Below are 22,100 nucleotides of genomic sequence, written 5' to 3' on the forward strand. Positions count from 1 at the left end.
GCGGTTTACAGAGTCAGCATATCGCCCCCAACAACAATCCGGCTGCTCATTTCACCCACCTCGGAAGGATGGAAGGCTGAGTCAACCTTGAGCCGTTGAGATTTGAACAGCCGAACTGCAGAACTGCAGTCAGCTGAAGTAGCCTGCAGTGCTGCATTTAACCACTGCGCCACCTCGGCTCAACTTTTAAAGGGAATGTCATCGTATGTTCTTTTGGGCTATGTAAAATGATTAACAAAAAAAGAAGAGTGCCTGCTAGCTACAGGGAATTATAGATGTCCTTATTTCTATCAAACAGGATTTTATGTAGGATTGGGATTATTATTAAAATTCATTGTTGCCTATTCCAAATGAAGTGCTGATTCTGCTACATTTTCAGCCATTCTCCGAGATTGTTTGACCTAACCCTTTTTTCCCTTTCAATACATCAACACTTTTTTGAGATTTTGAGCATCTATCTCTTTATATTCTTAGGAGATTGGAGAGATTTAGAATAGAATAGAATAAAATAGAATAGAATAGAATAATAGAGTTGGAAGGGACCTTGGAGGTCTTCTAGCCTAGGCAGAAAACCTACACCACTTCAGACAAATGGCTATCCAACATCTTCTTAAAGACTTCCAGTGTTGGGGCATTCACAACTTCTGGAGGCAAGCTGTTCCACTGATTAATTGTTCTAACTGTCAGGAAATTTCTCCTCAGTTCTAAGTTGCTTCTCTCCTTGATTAGTTTCAACCCATTGCTTCTTGTTCTGCCCTCAGGTGCTTTGGAGAATAGTTTGATCTCTCTTCTTAGTGGCAACCCCTGAGATATTGGAGCACTGCTATCATGTCTCCCCTCGTCCTTCTTTTCATTAAACTAGACATACCCAGTTCCTGCAACTGTTCATCATATGTTTCAGCATCTAGTCCCCTAATCATCTTTGTTGCTCTTCTCTGCACTCTTTCTAGAGTCTCCACATCTTTTTTTACATCATGGTGACTAAAATTGAATGCAGCATTCCAAGTGTGGCCTTACCACGGCCTTATAAAGTACATATTAACACTTCACGTGATCTTGATTCTATCCCTCTGTTTATGCAGCCTAGAACTGTGTTGGCTTTTTTTAGCAGCTGCTGCACACTGCTGGCTCATATTTAAATGGTTGTCCGCTAGGACTCCAAGATCCCTCTCACAGTTACTATTACTGAGCAAGGTACCACATATACTGTACCTGTGCATTTGGTTTTTCTTGCCTAAATGTAGAACCTTACTCTTGCCTAAATGTAGAACCTTACTCTTTTCATTTACTTTAAGGATGCCTAAAGGTTCACAGCTTCCAGTTGTGGGTTTTTAATAGCTTAAGTTCATAAACCACTATATAAATATGGGGGAAATTAATGAGTATTTTACACACATTGATTTAATGCAGTATGCAGACTGATTGGTCTTCTTTGAAATGTAAAAGTTAGAAATTTTCTGAACATTTAACATACCTTTAACTGTGTTTTTTAAAAAAGCTTTCATAAAGGGTCAAAACCATTCACTCTCCATCCACCAATGTCTTTCTACTGTACCTAATCATCCAATTTTAATAATGTTGCAATTTGGAGACATTATATAAAATGTATTCTTCCATCTAATACATCTCATTAGAAGTACTTGCTGGCTGTTGACTATAATAAATTTTGATTTGATTTGGTTTGATTTGGTTGTGTCTTCCGCTAGTCTTTTGAACGAGGCCCTTTCCATTATGCAATGCCTAATAAAATACCACACCACTCTAGAAAGCAGGAGACTCTGAGTTCCAGTCCTGTCTTAGGCATGAATGACATATTTAACTTTAGAATAGTCCTTCTCTCTCAGTCCAACATACCTCACAGGATTGTTATTTGGGGGGAAATAGGAAGAGGAAAGTGTGTTTGATATGTTGGATGCCTTGAGTTATTTGTAAAAATAATAAAACCTCTGTGTGTTTGTGTGTGTGTGTGTGTGTGTGCATGCGTGTGTGTGTGTGTGTGTGTGTGTGTGTGATTCAATTTTTTTTACTACCGGTACTGTGGGCATGGCTTGGTGGACATGACAGGAGAAGGATATTATAAAATCTCCACTCTCTCCCAACTCCAAGGGAAAGTTACTGTAAAATCTCCATTCCCTCCCGATCAGCTGGGACTCGAAAGGCAGAGAATAGATGGGGGCGGGGCCAGCCAGAGGTGGTATTTACTGGTTCTCCAAACTACACAAAATTTCTGCTACCGGTTCTCCAGAACTGGTCAGAACCTGCTGAATACCACCTCTGGCGTGTGATGTGTGTAATTCCATGATGTCAATATTGGTGTTGATTTCACATTAGCATCCTCTGCCTGGAAACACGGATGAACTCCTCCTCAAAATGTCTACCTGCTTTAATTGGTATTCCTTAATAGGTACAAAAAAATTTCCTCTTCTCTATTAAACGACTGTTCGTTTTACATGGTAAATGGGAGTACGACTCCATTGTAAGAAGCAAGTGTGAATTTGAACAATGAAGCCTATTTTTTATTGTCATTCACCTTCTTTATTATTTTAATTGATATCTTCTCCATATTAAACCACCAGACACATTATCTCACCAATAACAAAATAATTATTTCCTACGGGAATCACAATATTTTCTTAGCTAGGCCCGCACTTGCTGAGCAAAAGTGTGTTTAAATTCAGCAACAATCAAGATGCAATCATGTTTGCTTATGACGTATCTCTTGAATCCCAGGGAGATGGACACAAGGGAGAAAATGGACCAGTTGGATTCATTACTATAGAGTCCTTTCTACCTCTCCCTTCTGCCAGGAAGTCTTTATTGGTGTTAGCCAAGATATGAATTTGCACTCACATGGATCTTCAAATAGATAGTGATGGATTTGGTCATTAGGTGGACTCTCAGATCTAAACCTCAGCTCAATCATTGGATGAACGTTAAATTACTTTCCTATCCATTTGATAAAAAGAGATGGACATTTTCACCATAACTAAAGAGTCAGAATGTTATTCCTTCTGATATTTTGGGGGCACAAACAAATTACTCTGAGCTGCCCTGCAAGCGATCCTTTCCTTGTCCCACATGAGTGGTACCAGCCGGGCGACTTTATTATTGGGGGGATGATGTCTCAATTTTTCTACCATTTTAATGACATCGACTTTAAGGAACATCCATCTCTAATACAGTATGATTTGCCAATGTAAGGATTTTTTAAAAATAATCTTAATCACAATCCCCCCCCCCAAAAAAAAATGCTGAAGGGAATGAAAGCATTTTGAGCATGAATGAAGGGTTTTGTGTAAAATCGTGGCTTCTTTGTATTTCAAATATATCTGGTTTCTGGCTTTTTTTTGTATTTCAAATGTATCTTTTCTGCACTCTTTCCAGAGTGCAGAAAAGAGCAATGAAAATGATTAGGAGACTGGAGACTAAAACATATGAAAAACAGTTGCAGAAATTCAGTAGGTCTAGTCTAGTGAAAAGGGGGACTAGGGGTGACATGATAGCAGTGTTCCAATATTTGAGGGGCTCTCACAGAGAAGAAGAGGTCAAACCATTCTCCAAAACACCTGAATGCAGAAGAAGAAACAATGGACGGAAATTCAACAAGGAGAAAGGCAACCTAGAACCAAGGAGAAATTTCCTGAGAGAACAATTAAGCAGTGGAATGGCTCACCTTCAGAAGTTGTGGGTACTCCATCACGGGAGGCTTTTAAGAGACTGGACATCCATTTATCTACCCTGGCATTGGGTCTCCTGCTATGAGTTAGGACTAGAAGACCTCCAAGGTCCCCTCCAGCTGTGTTTTATTCTGGTTTTGAGGGAAGAAATGATTTTCTATACACTATGTTACTAGTGTTCATCGTGAAATGTATGAAACTTTGGTGGAAGAGATTTTTGAAGAACAGTTGTTGTTGTTGTTGTCGTTCTTCTTCTTCTTCTTCTTCTTCTTCTTCTTCTTCTTCTTCTTCTTCTTCTTCTTCTTCTGCCATATCCATCATTGGACGTTGGCTATCTTGTTGGCAATCCTATGAAAAAGTGCTGCTGAAGAACATTTAGTTAGCTGGAATTAATTTTATTAATTTTAATTTAATTTTAAATTAATTTTATGATTGTTCACTGTTTTTTTAAACGGGCAACTATAAAAATTGAAAGAACAAACAAATACATGTAGATGGTCATTCCTCACATAACATATATGCATGAAATGAGTTATATTGACTGGTCATATACTGTATTCTATTTTGTGGTAAATTAATACAAATAAATGTGGTAGCTTGTCATTTATTTAATACTATATATCGTTGTCAACGGTCATGCAAACCCTGTCTGAAAAGTATATTTGAACTCTGTACAAATTATTTAATATTTTAGAAACTCTACTCTATTTCTACTTCCAACAAAGATAGAAATGTTTGTTAATCATATAAAAATGAAATCGCCTTACAAAAAGTGTCAACGTCCTATTTCAACTGGGGTATATAAATCATTTGCAGTGTAATAACTAAATTTTACCAGCACATCCTTGCCTTGGCCTTTGCTGTGAAGGAGATCAATGAGGACTCCCAGATCTTACCTAACATCACTCTCGGGTTTCACATATGTGATAGTTACTACAACCCAAGGATGACCTACCGCAGCACTCTGGACCTGCTTTTCAAATCCCAGGAGTTTGTCCCTAACTACAAATGTGATAGCCAAAAGAATCTCATGGCCATCATTGGAGGGTCAGATGCTCCTACTTCTTCCTACATGACACAAACTATAAATGTCTTCAAGATTCCACAGGTAATTTTGGCAGGAGGCTGAAAGAGTAACTTTGACTTCTTTTTTTAATGAAGAGATGATTATTTCACAGTGCCTTTCTGCAAGACTTCCGTTAAGATCACTTTGCTCTTCCTTTTGCAATTTTGGTGGTGGCGCAGTGGTTAAAATGCTGTATTTCAGGGTAATTCTGCTCACTGTCTGGAGTTCAATCCTCACCAGACTCAAGGTTGACTTCTATCTTTCCAAGGTTAGTAAAATTAGGATCCAGATTGTTGAGGGCATTATGCTGACTTTGTAAACCACTTACATAGAGAAGGCTGTAAAGCACTGTGAAGCGGTATATAAGTCCAAGTGCTAACTAGAATAGAATAGAATGTAATTCTTTATTGGCCAAATGAAAATACCTATTTATTTATTTATTTATTTATTAGACTTCTATACCGCTTAATAGGGCTTTCAGCCCTCTCTAAGCGGTTTACAAATTTTTCAGCAAATTGAGTCAGCAACTTGCCCCCACAGTCTGGGTCCTCATTTCACACACCTCGGAAGGATGGAAGGCTGAGTCGACCTTGAGCCGATGAGATTTGAACCACTGAACTGCAGATCACAGTCAGCAGAAGTGCCCTGCAATACTGCACCCTAACCACTGTGCCACCTCGGCTCTATTGTTATTTTGCCCACCATTCACTCAAGGTCATCCATTCAATCAAAATAGAAATCTTTTATTGTGATCAGAAAAATCTAAAACAAATATTACACAACAAAATTAAACTTATTGGATGCCTGCAAGTAACATTGTGGTATAATCCAAAGGTGGGTTTCTGCTGGCATTACTGCCGGTTCCATGTGCTCAAAAAGTTTAGAGAAACAGCTTCTATCCCAGGGCAGTAATTATATTGAATTCTACTGTATAATGCAATATTAATGCAATATTGGTTTTCAATTCAATTGTATAGAATATGAAGGGTGTGTGTTTGTGTTTTAATGTACACTGAAGATGACATTTAATTTTGTTGTACAAGGTGCAATTACAGTAAAGTCAACTAAGTAAACTTTCCTTTCCTTCTGTTATCTTCCCTTTTCTTTTCTTTTTGTTTCCTTCCTTCCTTCCTGTTTTTATGCCTTTCTTTTTCTTCCTTTTTTTCTTCCTTTTCTTTTAGTTGACCTATAGCTCTTTTGCCCAAGAAGAGTTCCAGTCTATTAAGTTATCTTCACTTTATTGCATGGTCCCAAATGAGGACTATCAATACATGGGAGTTATCCAACTTTTCCTTCATTTTGGATGGACTTGGATCGGAGTCTTTGCTTTTGAAATTAAGGGAGAACGTTTTTTGCAGAAGCTGCATCCATTGCTTTCACAGAACGGGATCTGTGTAGCTTTCACGCAAAAAATGCCAGAACGTATCAATTTAGAAGACTTCCCGGAATTGTTTGTTTCAATCACAATCACATCTAATAAATTGATAGATCAGAAAGCAAGGGTTTTTCTCATTTATGGACACTCATTCACAATAGTGTGGCTCAGAACTGTCATGGTTCTACATGATTGTGAAAGTAAAGACAGTGCATTGTTTAGGAAGGTTTGGATCCTGATGAATCCGATTGATTTCATATTGACAGGATTTCAAAGGAGGTGGGATCTCCAGTTGTTCCATGGGTCTCTTTCCTTTACTGTGCATTCAAGAGACATTCAAGGATTTAAAGAATTTCTTCAAATCATCAAACCTTCAACCCACAAAGATGGATTTCTTCAAGAGGTTTGGGAGCAATTGTTCGATTGTTCATTTTCAAATACAGAATTATCTTCCACGATCACTAAAATCTGTACAGGAGAAGAGAAGTTGGAGACTCTACCTGGTCCTCTGTTTGAGTTGCAGATGACCGGCCAAAGCTACAGTATCTATAATGCTGTTTATGCAGTGGCACATTCTTTGCACGAGGCTGTGAACTCAAAATCCCAACCAAGGGAGCTTCAAAGGGTTAAATTTCCAAATCTGCAGCCTTGGCAGGTAAATCTTTCCATACTACATCTATCTTGTATTCCAGTCATCATAGCTTATTTACCCTATCCTATGGCCACAGACACAGTGGCTCAGTGGCTGAGCTTGTCAATCAAAAAACTCGGAAGTTTGGCAGTTCGAATCCCTAGCTCTGCATAACAGAGTGAGCTCCCATTACTTGGCCCAGATTCTGCCAACCTAGCTGTTTGAAAGTATGTAAAAAAGTAAATAGAAAAATAGGAACCACCTTTGGTGGGAAGGTAACAGCATTCTATTTGCCTTTGGCATTTAGTCATGCCGGCCACATGACCACAGAGATGTCTTGGGACAGCGCTGGCTCTTCGGCTTTGAAACGGACATTAGCATTGCCCATTTGAGTCAACACCAGTAATGGGATTCAGCCAGTTTGCACCTATTCAGGAGAACCGGTTGTTAACTTTCTAAGCAGTCCGCAGAACTGGTTGTTGGAAGAAATCTTTTGTTTTCTTCCACTTTACAGGGATAATCTTGTAAGGAAGACAGGAAGGAAACATTCTGGTGTTGTTTCTAGCCTGATCTTTATTGCCGTGCTTACAGAAACTGCCTCTCCAGTTAACCCTTATTACATTGTCACAGTTAAGGTGAAGTGCCCATCGACCTGAGTGACATGGAGTTGGCCACGCCCACCCAGTCACATGACCACTGAGCCCCGCCTACCCGGCTGGTCATTAGGACAGAAAACCGGTTGTTAAATTATTTGAATCCCACTACTGGTCAGCATAAATGTGCAAGAGGAACCTTTACCTTATGTCCATAGTTCCATTCATTCTATGTTATAAAATATAAGAGGATGGACATAAATCATCTCTGTCAATTTCAGCTTAGTCAATGGAATTTATGTTTCAATGTTCATTCCATAAATCTCCCCATTGAACTGGCTATTCTTGTAAATTTATCCAGTCTGGTTCCATGAAGGATTCATTTGCATTGTGTCTAAAGGCAAGTGATCTATTTTTGTGCCAAAAAAAAAAAAAAAATCTGAAATCTGCACATTTCACTTTTATTAGCTTTTTGAAATATATTCAAGACAGGATTGTTGGATGGGACACCTAGGGTTTATCATACTATCTTTGATAGTTGTTGTTGTTAGTTGCGAAATCCTGTCCAACCCATTGCGACCCCACAGACAACAATCGTCCAGGCCTTCCTGTCCTCTACCATCCTCTGGAGTCCATTTAAGCTCACATCTACTGCTTTGGTGACTCCATCCAGCCACCTCATTTTCTGCCCTCCACTTCTTCTTTTGCCCTCAATCTTTCCCAGCATGAGGCTCTTCTCCAGTGAGTTCTTCCTTCTCATTAGGTGGCTAAAGTATTTGAGTTTCATCTTCAGGATCTGGCCTTCTAAAGAGCCATCAGGGTTGATCTCCTCTAGGTCTGACTGGTTTCATCATCTTGCAGTCCAAGGGACTCGCAGGAATCTTCTCCAGCACCAGAGTTCAAAGGCCTCAATTCTTTGGTGCTCAGCCTTTCTTATGGTCCAACTTTCACAGCTGTACATTGCAACTGGGAAAACCATACCTTCGACTACTATCTTTGATAGCAGAGGTGGATTACTTCTATCAAATGATGTTGTTTTTCAGATTTATGATAAAGTACATGGAGAAATGCTGAGTTTGGTGCTTGAAAGTACTTGTCATAATTAATTAATAAAACAAAAGTGAGTTCCATATCTCAGTTATTGATTGTTCTTTATATGTTGAGACGTTCTTTATTTGAAGCCAAGGAATGTTGTTTGATTCCTTTGGAAGGAAGAGTAAAAGAAAGAGAAACCTTAATCAATTCCCGATGTATTTTTTTTTCCATTTTAACTCCCTCTTTCTTCTTCTCCTTCAAGTAGCTCCACAGGTTTCTTCAACATATTTCTTTTAACAACTCAGCTGGGGAAAGAGTCTTCTTTAAAGACAGAAGAGATGGTCCAGGTGGCTTTGACATCATCAACATGATCACTTTCCCAAACAGATCCTTTCAAAGAGTTAAAGTTGGAAAGTTACACCCCAAAGTTGCAAAAGGAAAAGGCATTATCATTGAGAACCCAATTATTTGGCACCCTGGTTTTAACCAGGTATGAAACAGTGTTCATGGACAAAGGAATGCATCCCTTCATAACATGTTCTCATGAAGTTTTATTATTTTCAGAAGAGGTCTCCTATTCTCTTTTTCAAACTTAATTAGGCCCTGAATTTCTGCAATGGTCTAGAGCATAGGTGTCAAACTCACGTCATCATGGCGACATCTTGTGACATATTGGGACTTGTTTCCTCTTCACTAAACCAGGTGTGGGCATGGCCAGCACATAATGTATCCAGCCCATGGGCCGGAAGTTTGACAGCCCTGATCTAGAGAAAATCCATATTATGTAACAATGCTGCTGATGTTGATGATAGATAGATAGATAGATAGATAGATAGATAGATAGATAGATAGATAGATAGATAGATAGATAGATAGAGATAGAGAGGCAGGCAGGCAGGCAGGCAGGGAGGCAGGCAGGCAGGGAGGCAGATAGATGACAGAGAAAAGAGAGAGAGAAAGAGAGAGGAGGTGGAAGACAGGGAAAGGAGAAGAAAGGATAAAGGGAATATGTTCTGCCAATATATTTATTTTTCATGCCTATAAATATTTCATTTTTTAATTTTTTTTCACCTTTTTATTACATGCAATTCTTGGAATTGTATAGGGATTGTTACTAGTTGCACTAACTTTTGAAGGGGAATATTTATAGTCTATTCACATAGATCAAAATCTGTGGTCACTAAATAAAAGATAATAAAATAAAAGATATCTATGAGCTATTGTGCACTGTGTCAGAGAGAAAGAAAGAAAGAAAGAAAGAAAGAAAGAAAGAAAGAAAGAAAGAAAGAAAGAAAGAAAGAGAGGGAGGGAAGAAGACAGACAGAGAGAGAGAGAGAGACAGAGAGAGAGACAAAGAGACAGAAAGAAAAAGAAATGAAAAGAAGAAAGAAGGAAGGAAGGAGGAAGAAGAAGAAAAAGGGAAGGAAGGGGAGGAAGGAAGGAAAGGAAAGAAAGAAAAGAAATAAATAAAAAAGAAAATAAAAAAGAAGGAAGGAAGGAAGAAGAAGGGAGGAAGGAAAGGAAGGAAAGGAAGAAAGAAAAAAGGAAGGAAGGAAAGAAAAGGAAGGAGGAAGAAGAAGAAAAAAAGAAGGAAGGGGAGGAAGGAAGGAAGGAAAATGAAGAAAGAAAGAAAATAAAGAAAGGAAAAAGAAAGAAAAAAGAAGAAGGGAGGAAGGAAGGAAAGAAAGAAAGAAAAAAAGAAAAAAGGAAAGAAAGAAAGAAAGAAAGAAAGAAAGAAAGAAAGAAAGAAAGAAAGACCATATTTTATTTCATCAGGTAACCCTTCTTTTATATTAGGAGGAGTTGTTATTATACAGAGTTTCAATTTTGTCTGCTTGTTGTTCTTGTCCCTATGATATCAGGAATTTCTACAACCCCTTCATATAATCCAATTTAGATAATTTACATTGTCTAATCCAGATTCCTTCCTATCTATGTGTATGTCTCTAGGTTCTGCCTGTTTCTCTCTGTAATGACCCCTGTTCCCCAGGTTACTGGAAGAAAAGGGCTGAAGGAAGAGCATTCTGTTGTTATGATTGTGTTCCATGCCCAGAAGCAAAGATTTCAAATCAAACTGGTATTTCACATTTCGGGGGAGGGGGGGAGTTATTAGATCATTAATTTATTAATTAGCCACTCATTCTATACACTTCAAAGAAATGTAATGTCCTGGATGTTTGTATAATTAAAAGTTTTACCAATTTTTAATGAGCAATATTTCCAGCTGATTCCCAAATTTGTTTAAAAACAAATTTTATCAAGCATGTCTTGCAAAAACATGGTGTAACAGACCTGTCAAACCATCCCAGTTTGATCCATTAGAAAAGAAAGACTCTTAAGCTATTGCTATGGAATACATAAATGAAAAATGTCTTGACTTTTCTTCCAGATATGGATGACTGTTTTGAATGTTCACAAGATCATTATCCAAATAAAGAAAAGAAAGGATGTAACCTGAAAATGCTGGTCTTTCTAACTTTTGAAGAAACCTTAGGAATGGGTTTAGCCTCAACTGCTCTTTGTTTCTTCTTCTTGACATCTTGGGTACTTGCAACTTTTATTAAGCACCAGGATACTCCTATTGTCAAAGCCAACAACAGGTCCCTCACCTACACCCTCCTTGTCTCTCTTCTGCTCTGTTTTCTCTCCTCTTTGCTCTTCCTCAGTCAACCTGGCAAAGTGATTTGCCTTCTCCGACAATCAACATTTGGCATCACTTTCTCAGTGGCCATTTCTAGTGTCCTGGCCAAAACCATCACTGTGGTTGTGGCTTTCATGGCCACTAAACCAGGATCTCAGATGAGGAGATGGGTGGGGAAGAGATTGGCTTTTTCTATTGCCCTTTCCTGTTCTCTTCTCCAAGTATGTATTTGTATTCTTTGGTTGTCAACATCTCCCCCATTCCCTCAATTGGATGTGCACTCAGAGCTCCAAGAAATGATTTTACAATGCAATGAGGGTTTAACATCCTTCTTCTACTGTGTCTTGGGCTACATGGGTATCTTGGCCATCGCCAGCTTTATTGTGGCTTTCCTTGCCCGAAAATTACCTGACAGCTTTAATGAAGCCAAGTTCATCACCTTCAGCATGTTGGCCTTTTGCAGTGTGTGGATCTCCTTCTTTCCAGCCTATCTGAGCACAAAGGGAAAAGCCATGGTAGCTGTGGAGGTCTTTTCCATCTTGGCCTCCAGCGCTGCTTTACTGGGATGCATATTCCTCCCAAAATGCTACATCATTATTTTGCGGCCTGACCTCAACCACAGGGGGCAACTCATTAAGAGGAATGAACACATGTGATCTTTCTTTCCAAGTAAAATTGCTGAAAAACAATAGCAAAACTGTTTGCTGTCTACAGGTATATATAAAACATATAGGAATATTGTTTTGTTTCGTTTTTCTGTGAAGGATTTATGTAGGGTATTTAAGATTTATTCATATTTAAGCCCATTCCAAAGTAAGTTCTCATGTTGTTGCATTTCCATCATTGTCCAAGATTCTTTATCCTAATCCATTCTCCTTTTCAACACTCCTGTTTCACTTGACTTTGATCTAGTTTTCTTGGCTGCTGTTAGGGTATTTCAGATATTGACTCAAATGATGTCCAATATTTGCAAGGACATTTTCCTGGGTTTTACACTTTCAGTTCATAAAGCACTATACAAATATAGTAAAATACTGACTGCCATTTTATGAATATATATTTAACACAGTGCTATAGGATATTAGTTTGGATTTCTTAGGGTTCTTCGAAATATAAAATATATTGAGATTGTGAATCCTGAATATTTAACTGTATTGAAAGAAAACGGCTTTCGTACTGGATTAAAGCAATTCAATCTCTACATATAAATCTATTTTCACTGTAAATTAGTGTCACATATTAATAATATGGGAAAATTATTGAAATGAAATTTTCCCAGGCAAAAAATACCCACAATACAATCCTAGGCTGCATTAACAGGTAAAGCTAAATGTTCCACTCACACACACAGTATGTACTAGTTGTTCCCAATTCCAGGGGGCGGCATTCATCTCTGTTTCAAAGCCAAAGAGCCAGAGCTATCTGAAGATATCTCCGTGGTCATGTGGCCGGCATGACTAAATGCCGAAGGCACACGGAATGCTGTTACCTTCCCAACAAATGTGGTTTCTATTTTTCTACTTGGATTTTTACATGCTTTTGAAGTGATAGGTTGGCAGAAGCTGGGACAAATAATGGGAGCTCATTCCATTATGCAGTGCTAGGGATTCAAGCTGCCAAACTGCCAACCTTTCTGTTCAACAAGCTCAACGTCTTAGCCCCTGAGCCACCACATTAATAGAGGAATAGAATCAAGATCACATGAAGATGTAGTATTACTTTACAAAGCCTTAATAAAACCACACTCAGAAAACTGTTTTTCCAATATTTGAGGGACTCCAAAAAGGCAAGGGGTTCAAACTATTTTTTTAAAAACCAAAACATGAGACCAGAAACTATGGCTGGAAACTACGAAATGAGGGAAGCAACTTAGAACTAAGGAGAAATTTCCTAGAAATTTCAACTCATGGAATAGCTTGCCTCCAGAAGTTGGGGGATTACTTCATCACTGGAAGCTTTGAAAAAGAGACTGGAAAACTATTTGTTTGAAATGGTATAGAACCATGATGGCAAACCAATAGTATGCATGGCACAGGTGGCACATGGAGCCATATTTGCTGGCACACAAGCCATGAGTTCTGATATGCATTTGTGCACCAGCCAGCTGATTTTTGTGCTTCTGGAGGGCTAGGGGAGTCCATTTTCCATTCCCCAGGCTTCAGGAAAGCCTCCGGAGCATGGGGATGGTGAAAACTCCCCCCATGCCCAGGGTGGTAGTGGTGTCGTGCACGCATACACTGATGGGTGAGGTACATTGTATTAGGGGTATGGACAGACACAAACATTAAATATCACATGCATACAAAATTTTGGCACGGCTTTACAAAAAGGTTTGCTATCACTGGTATACAATCTGCAAACTGGCACGAATAGCCAACACTCTGGACGACAGGCTCAAGATACAGGAGGATCTTGACAGACTTGAACATTGGGCACTATCTAACAAAATAAAATTCAATGGTGAAAAAAATAAGGTTCTATGTTTAGGCAAGAAAAACAAAATTATTGTAGGGTTTCCTGCCTAGGCAGGGGGTTGGAATAGAAGCCCTCCATGATCCCTTCCAACTCTGTTATTCTATTATATTCTGCTTGTTTCTTTGTTTGTTCATTTGTGAAAATTTATTTGGCACCCATTCACTGTCAGGGTTCCTGGGCTGCTGAAAAAAATCCAAAATACAAACAATAGAAATAATAAAGCTTCCTCCCCACACACTCCTGGGGATAACAATTCTTTAGATAAGCCACTTGACGGGCTCCATCCCACTCTGGGTTCCAAAGGCATGTTGGCAAAAGGGCCTTGCTGAAGACAAGCAAAGTGGGTGCCAATCTAACCTCCATGAGGGACAATGTTCCAAAGAAAGGGAGCCACCCTAGGCCCATCTTCTGAGTCATGCCACATGGACTTTCATAGGAGAGAAGACCCTCCGCGACTCCCCACTCTGGTGGGTCAGGTGGTTGTGACCAGGATGAGATGGTCCTTCAAATAACATGGTCCAGACCATGTTAGGATTTAAAGGTAACAACCTTTATCCAGAAAAAAATTGGCAGCCATTGCAGCTGTTGCAAGGGAGGCGACACATCTGAACACTTGGGTCTATACAAAACCACCACCATAATAATAATAATAATAATCTTCTTCTTCTTCTTCTCCTCCTCCTCCTCCTCCTCCTCCTCCTCCTCCTCCTCCTCCTCCTCCTCCTCCTCTCCTTCTCCTCCTCCTCCTCCCCCTAACCTTCATATTATATGGACAGTACATTGACTGGGTCAAATCTTTTCTAAATCACATAAACAATAGTAATACAAATAAATATCTGTACAAATCTTCCAACTTCAACAATATTGGTCTCTTTCCATAGTCCTTTATCATCTTCCAATAGTTCATTTAAACATAAATAGTATTACTTTGGGCCCTATATTTATTACATCCTGCTAAGTAATATCATTTAATATTATAAAAATTTCTCCACCTCCTCCTCCTCCTTCTTCTTCAAGATTGGACATTGGGATCATATTAGCAATCCTATTTTTATCAACAGCCATATGAAAAAGTGCTGCTGAGTTTTGTCCAAACAAGTCCCTTAGATTTCGAAGCCATGATGTTCTTCTTCTGCCTGGTCCTCATTTGCCTTCAGTCTTTGCCTGGAAGATTAAGTGACGTATGCCATATTTTTCCAGATGTCACATCACATGACCAAAATATTCCAACTTTTGCTTTTTTATGGTTTTGATGGTTTCCATTGGCTTTCCCAGGTGGCTTATCACCTCCTCATTTCCATCTGGACAATCGAATTTTGAAACAATTGGAACCTCTGGATATTTTTCAAGGGAAGTCCCATATCTGAATTTGTGGAATAATTGGCAACTCTATATCTCTGCTAACAAATGCTCTTTCCTACACAGTGGCAACAAAAACCAGAACACCAAATGCAAGCTGGATGGGTACGGCCTAATGGATGACCCACACTCTGTCAAGGACTTAGGAGTACTCATCTCTAAAGATCTAAGCCCCAGAGCTCACTTTAACCACATTGCCAAAAAAGTTGTCATCCTTATTTTGCAAAGTTTTTCTCTGGTAACACTATACTGCAAACTAGGGCATACAAAACCTTTGCTAGAGCAATCCTTGAATACTGTTCACATGCCAGGAATCCACACTGCATAGCAGACATTAATACAATAGAGAGGGTCCAGAGGTATTTCACAAGAAGAGTATTTAACTCATCTGCTCGCAAGAACATACTTTATGCTACCATGCTTGAAATTTTAGGCTTGGACAAGCTTTAACTACTCAGCCTATGTTCTGACCTAAGCATAATACACAAAATTATCTGATATAATGTCCTATCTGTAAATGACTATTTCAATTTCAACTGCCATAATACACAGGCAAACAATAGATACAAACTCAAAGTAAATCGTTCCAAACTCGATTACAAACAATACGACTTCAGCTATAGAGTGGTCAATGCCTGGAATGCTCTACATGACTGTGTTAGTTCCTCAAACTCCCATATCTTTAACCATAATCTGTCCACCGTGGACCTCACATGTTTCCTAAGAGGTCCCTAAGGGGGCATGCATAAACGCACCTGTGTGCCTACCATCCCTGTCCTACTGTCCCCATTGATAGTACTCATTTTATGTGTTCAGGGTCGTGTTACACTTATTTATACCCATCTATTTGGGTAGAGTGGACCTGGTGTGCATTACGGAGACCTGGTTGTGCCATGAGGGGGGTGTTCCCCTTAATGAATTATGTCCACCAGGCTTCCGGGCATTTCACCAGCCGAGAGCCCAGAGCAGGGGCGGGGGGTGGGTGGGTGGGTGTCGGTGGTTATTAGGGAAAGTGTCAGACCTCAGGAGGTCACTGTGCCTCAGATAGGCGGGTGTGAGTTCCTTTTTGTGAAATGGGGCCTTGTAGTTCAGGTGGGCCTTTTTGTTACGTACCTGTCTCCCTGCTAAGTTTCATCGGCCCTGCCGGAGCTGCTAAATTAGCTGGATTGGCTGTTGATTTCCTAAGGCTTATGATCCTGGGGGATTTCAATCTGCCTTCCATTGGCGAGACATCTGAGTCAGCTCGGGAGTTCATGGCTTCCATGACGGCTATGGACCTAACTCAGTTAATTCAAGACCCCACCCATAATGGGGGATGCACGCTTGACCTGATTTTTGTCTTGGGGCAGTGGATGAGTGATCTAGATTTAGGGGATATTTCTATCCAACCCTTGTCATGGTCAGATCATTTCCTCATCAGGCTTGACTTCCATACTGCTACCCCTCACCGCAGGAAGGCGGAACCGACTAGATGGTTCCGCCCCAGGCACCTGATGGACCCTGAAAGGTTCCTGATGGAGCTTGGGACTTTTCCTGAATCCCTTTTTCACAACTCGACCGAAGCCCTGGTGGAAGCCTGGGATAGGGCAGCCACTGGGGCTTTGGATCATGTTGTGCCTTTGCGGCCTCTGACCTGGTGTCGATCCTGGGTAGCTCCCTGGTTTACCAAGGAGCTCCGGGAGATGAAATGCCGGAAAAAACACCTAGAGAGTGGTTGGAGGGCCAGCTGCCCTGTTTAGGGTGACCCACTCCTTACTTAACCAAGGAGCTGGGAAAGACCCCTTGCAGGGTAGGGCTGAAGAATTTGTTCAGTATCTGCAGGATAAAATCACTCAGATCCGGACAGGCTTAGACTCTCTGTCGTGGTCCTATTAGACCTCTCAGCAGCTTTTGATACCATCAACCGATGATTGATGATGACTCAGGGTGTTGGGAGTGGTGGGCACCGTTTTACAGTGGTTCTCCTCCTACCTGTCGGATCGGTCACAGTTTGTGTTGACTAGAGAGCAAGGATCGACTCTGAGGTGCATCATTTGTGGGGTGCTTCAGGGGTCGGTTCTCTCACCCCTCCTGTTCAACATATATATGAAACCACTGGGTGAGATCATCTGTGGTTTATGGGTACCGTATCATCAATATGCTGATGATACCCAACTTTTCATCTCTACCATAGACCACCCAAACGATGCCCTCGATGTGATGTTCCGATGCCTGGAGGCTGTACGGATCTGGATGCGGAGGAACAGGCTCAAGCTCAATCCCTCCAAGATGGAGTGGCTGTGGTTTCCGTCATCCTGATTTGTACATCTTGTTCCATCTTTGATGATAGGGGGAGAAATTTTAGCCCCCTCAGAAAGGGCCCACAATCTAGGTGTCCTCCTGGATACGTGGCTTAGTTTAGAAGAACACCTGACGGCCATGAGCTGGCAATTGAGTTTCCCAGACTTATGGTTCTGGGGGATTTCAATTTGCCTTCGCTCGGTGAACACTCTGATGGAGCGCAGGAGTTCATGGCTTCCATGACAGCCATGGGCTTGACCCAAGTAATTCAGGGCCCGACTCACTCGGTGGGTCACATGCTTGACCTCATATTCCTCTCGGAGCAGTGGAGTTGTGATCTTGGTTTGAGTGGTAGCGAGATCTTACCCCTGTCATGGTCGGACCACTACCTACTGAGGCTTGACTTTCTGAGACCAAACCCCCACTGTGTGGAGGAGGAACCGATTAGGTGGTTCCACCCCAGGCGACTTATGGACCCTTTGGGCTTTCAGACGGAGCTTGGCGTTGTTCCTGATACCCTCGCCCGCAGTCTGGCGGAGACTCTGGTTGCTGCTTGGAATTCAGCAGCGGCAGGGGCTCTTAACCGGATTGCGCCTTTATGGCCGATCTGAGGCAGTGGATCCAGGAGGGCTCCTTGGTTTACTGAGGAATCCGGGAGATGAAGCGCTGAAAGAGACGCCTAGAGCAACGATGGAGATCCAGTAAGTCTGAGTCAGACCGAGCGCTTTTAACATCCAGCATCAAAGCCTACCTTCAGGCAATTAGGACGACCAAAAGAACACACATTGCCTCTCTGATTGCTTCCGCTGAGTCGTGCCCAGCCGCCTTGTTCAGGATAACCCGTTCCCTCCTAAATAGGAGGGATATGAGCGATCCTTTGCAAGGCAGAGCTGAGGATTACGTCCAATTCCTCGCGGATAAAGTTGCTCGGCTTCGGACGGACCTGGACTCCAATTGCGCAGAGCCAGCTGAGGCACCAGGGGAGAATCTGGCAGGACATCACTGGATTGATTTTCAAGCTGTTATCCCTGAGGACGTGGACAAGGCCATGGGAGCTGTAAGTGCCTCCACATGTGTACTGGACCCATGCCCCTCCTGGCTTGTCGCTAACAGCAGGGAGGTGACACGGGGCTGGATCCAGGTAGTTGTTACCGCCTCCCTTTGGGAGGGGTTCTTTCCCCCCGCTCTAAAGGCGGCGGTGGTGAGACCCCTTCTGAAGAAGCCATCTTTGGATCCAGCCGTCTTAAACAACTATCATCCAGTCTCCAACCTCCCCTTTGGGGGGAAGGTTGTTGAGAAGGTGGTAGCCTTTCAGCTAGCCTTTCAGCTCCGGCGGTCCTTGGAGGAAACCAATTATCTAGATCCCTTCCAGTTGGGATTTAGGCCTGGCTGCAGCACGGAAACCGCTTTGGTCGCATTGATCGATGATCTCTGGAGAGCCGGGGATGGAGGTTATGCCTCCGTCCTAGTGCTCCTTGACCTCCTTGACCTCTCAGCTGCCTTTGATACCATCGACCATGGTATCCTTCTGCGACGACTGCGAGAGGTGGGGGTGGGAGGCACTGTTCTACGGTGGTTCTCCTCTTACCTCTTGGACAGGTCGCAGTCGGTGTTGGTCGGAGGGCAGAGATCGACCCCTAGGCCCCTGAATTATGGGGTGCCGCAGGGTTCGGTCCTCTCCCCCCTCCTGTTTAATATCTACATGAAGCCGCTGGGTGAGATCATTCGACGGCACGGGATAAAATACCATCAGTATGCGGACGAAATGCAGCTGTATCTGTCCGCCCCGTGCCAACTCAGTGAAGCGGTTGACGTGATGTGCCAGTGCCTCGAGGCTGTTAGGGACTGGATGGGGGTTAACAAGCTTGTACTCAATCCAGATAAGACCAAGTGGCTGGTGTGTTTCCCTCCTACTAATTGTCCAAGTGTTCCATCTCTCAGGGTGGGGGGTCAAACAGTACGCCCCTCAGACAGGGTTCGCAATTTGGGAGTCCTCCTGGACCCACAGCTGACTTTTGAACACCACTTGTCGGCTGTGACCAGGGGGGCATTTGCCCAGGTTCGCCTGGTGCACCAGTTGCGTCCCTACCTGAACCGGGAGGCCCTCACAACAGTCACTCGCACCCTTGTGACCTCTAGACTGGACTACTGCAATGTGCTCTACATGGGGCAGCCCTTGAAGAGCATTCGGAGACTCCAGCTTGTTCAGAATGCAGCCGCGCGAGCGATCGTGGGTACACCTCGGTTCGCCCATGTAACACCTATCCTCTGCGAGCTGCACTGGCTGCCTATTGGTCTCTGGATACGCTTCAAGGCACTAGTCGTCACTTATAAAGCCCTTCATGGTATTGGACCTGGGTACTTGAGAGACCGCCTGCTGCCAATTACCTCCACTAGACTGATTAGATCCCACAGATTAGGCCTCCTCCGAATTCCATCCGCCGGCCAGTGTCGACTGGCGACTACCTGGAGGAGAGCCTTCTCTGTGGCTGCTCCAACCCTCTGGAATGAACTCCCCATTGAAATTCGAACCCTCACCACCCTCCAGGCCTTCCGCATAGCCCTTAAAACCTGGCTGTTCCGACAGGCCTGGGGCTAAAGAGCTGTTGCCCCCGTCTCGAATGGTATGACTATCGTGTGTTTTAAATTATGCATTGTTATGTGTCATTTTTAATTTTTGTCTGTATCCCCCTTCCCTGGTTTGAGTTGTGAGCCGCCCTGAGTCCCCTTCGGGGGAAAAGGGCGGCATATAAATATAATAAACAACAACAACAACAACAACAACAACAATGACCAGGGGGACCTTTTACCAGATTCGCCTGTACGTCAGTTGCGCCCCTTCCTGGATCAGGATGCTCTGTGCATAGTCACTCATGCCCTCATCCTTTCTCGCTTGGACTACTGTAATGCTCTCTACATGGGGCTGCCCTTAAAGAGCACCCGGAAGCTTCAGCTGGTCCAGAATGCGGCTGCGTGGGTTATCATGGGGGCACCTAGGTGCTCCCATGTTACACCCCTTTTAGGCGTGTCTTCTGGGTGCAATTCAAGGTACTAATTATGACCTTTAAAGTGCTCCATGGCTTAGGCCCAGGGTACCTGCGAGACCACTTACTGCCACCGGTAGCCTCCCATCGTCCAGTGCGATCCCACAGAGTGCGATCCCATCTCAGGGTGCCGTCGGCCAGACAGTGTCAGCTAGTGACCCCCGGGGAGAGCCTTCTCTGTCAGAGTGCCTTCCCTCTGGAATGAGCTGCCCCCAGAGCTTTGTATAATCTCCGACCTCCGGTCCTTCTGACGCACCCTAAAAAGTTGGCTTTTCCAGCAAGCCACCCTGGCCTGAACAAAACAAAGTAAAGTATTGATCACTGTTAATTTTAAATCGATTTTTTTTAAAAAAAAATGTATTGTCAATTTTAATTGGGTTTGGGATATTCCATTTAATTTTTTTTTAACTTTTATATTATATGTTTCTTTTAATTGTTGTATGCTGCCCTGAGTCTTTGGGAGAAGACGGCATATAAATCTAATAAATCTCAATCTCAAATCTCAATCTATTTGTACTAATCTCATGCAAAAATGTCCATGTCTACATTAATACCTGTTGCCTTGTACATGTTGACAAACAAATAAATAAAATAAATAAATAAATGGAGAGCCCCATATAAAGCTGCTGATCTCATAATTGGTGGTATAGTCTATCTTTTTTATGAATTGAACTTAAAGGAACATTCCTGTGTAAAGCATTATGACGTCAAGGTTTATTTACAAATGAAGGTTTTTGGTTTTTTTATTCTTAGCCAGTTCCCAAAAATTGTTTATTTCAGTAAAAGATGTTATAGCATAAATGTAGGTTTTATATTTAACCTAAGCCATTCTGTCTTTCCAATGTTTCTAGTTCTGGGAGAAGAAATCATATGTTAAAATGTTAGCAGTAGAATACTAGAAACTTTGGTGCAAAAAAAGTTTTCACTGAGTTCAAGGTAATTATTTAAAAAAAGTTTCTGCATTGTTACTCCTCGTGATTGATATCTGCTGGATATGTTCCTATTCTATTTTGTGAAAAACTGATAAAAAATAAATGTTTTTAGATTTAAAAAAAAACACTTTCAACAATTTCAACAACTAGGCATATATTTTATTGCAAATCTCCCTTATATGATTTTCATTGGCATTTGCTCATATAAAAAATAAATAGTTGAACCAGTAGCCAGTTATTATCTCATCAAAACAAAATAATTAACTCCTACAGGAATCACACTATTTTCTCAGCTAGGACAAAACACAGCACAGAAGGAGATTATATTCAATAACAGTCAAGGTATCCACTTGGATAAAAAGAAACATTTGAAGAACAGGAAGTTTGGCACAAGGGTAACAACAACTCTATTGGACTCAGTGCTTCAGATTTCTACCCGCTCTTCTCTTCTACCAGAGTATCTGTTCAAATACTGTACAGGATACAAATTTGCGCTCACACGGATATTCAAGTGGAAAAGAATAGATTTTCTCATTAGGTGCATTCTCACATATAACCTTGTATTGGTCTTCAGATGAAGTATTGGACTCTAGGTACTTTCTGATCGGGAGGATGGAAGGGAAAACAATTTCACGATAACAAAAGCATGAAGATGTTTCTTGTGATGTTTTTGGTGCACAAAGTAGTCACTCTGAAATGCCCTGCAAGTGATGCTTTCCTTGTTCCACATGAGTGGTACCAGCCTGGAGACCTCATCATTGGTGAGATGGCATCTCACTTCGCTTACCACCTTTATGAAGCTAAATTTAGCGAAAATCCTTCAAAGAAACCTTATGAGATACCAGTGTAAGAACTTTTTTCTCTATGTCTAATCTGACTCAGATTTTCAAAAATCCTTTCTACGACTAAAAAGTTATTTGTGCATAACTGTATGGTGTAAAATATAATCTATGCCTCCCCATTCTTCAAATTGTATCTGTTTACGAAAGGAG

General features: G+C 41.7%; 1 protein-coding gene across 1 annotated transcript; it reads left to right on the forward strand.

Annotated features, from left to right (window-relative positions):
• Positions 1 to 5,987: 5,987 nt before the first annotated feature.
• Positions 5,988 to 11,674, forward strand: LOC116522024 (vomeronasal type-2 receptor 26-like). Its single transcript, XM_032236611.1, has 4 exons — positions 5,988 to 6,773; positions 8,643 to 8,867; positions 10,328 to 10,454; positions 10,767 to 11,674. Exons 1-4 carry the CDS (start codon positions 5,988 to 5,990, stop codon positions 11,672 to 11,674), a joined length of 2,046 nt encoding a protein of 681 aa, XP_032092502.1.
• The last annotated feature ends 10,426 nt before the right edge of the window (positions 11,675 to 22,100 follow it).

This window comes from Thamnophis elegans, chromosome Z (genome assembly GCF_009769535.1).
Source record: "Thamnophis elegans isolate rThaEle1 chromosome Z, rThaEle1.pri, whole genome shotgun sequence".
NCBI classification, from domain to species: Eukaryota; Metazoa; Chordata; class Lepidosauria; order Squamata; family Colubridae; genus Thamnophis; species Thamnophis elegans.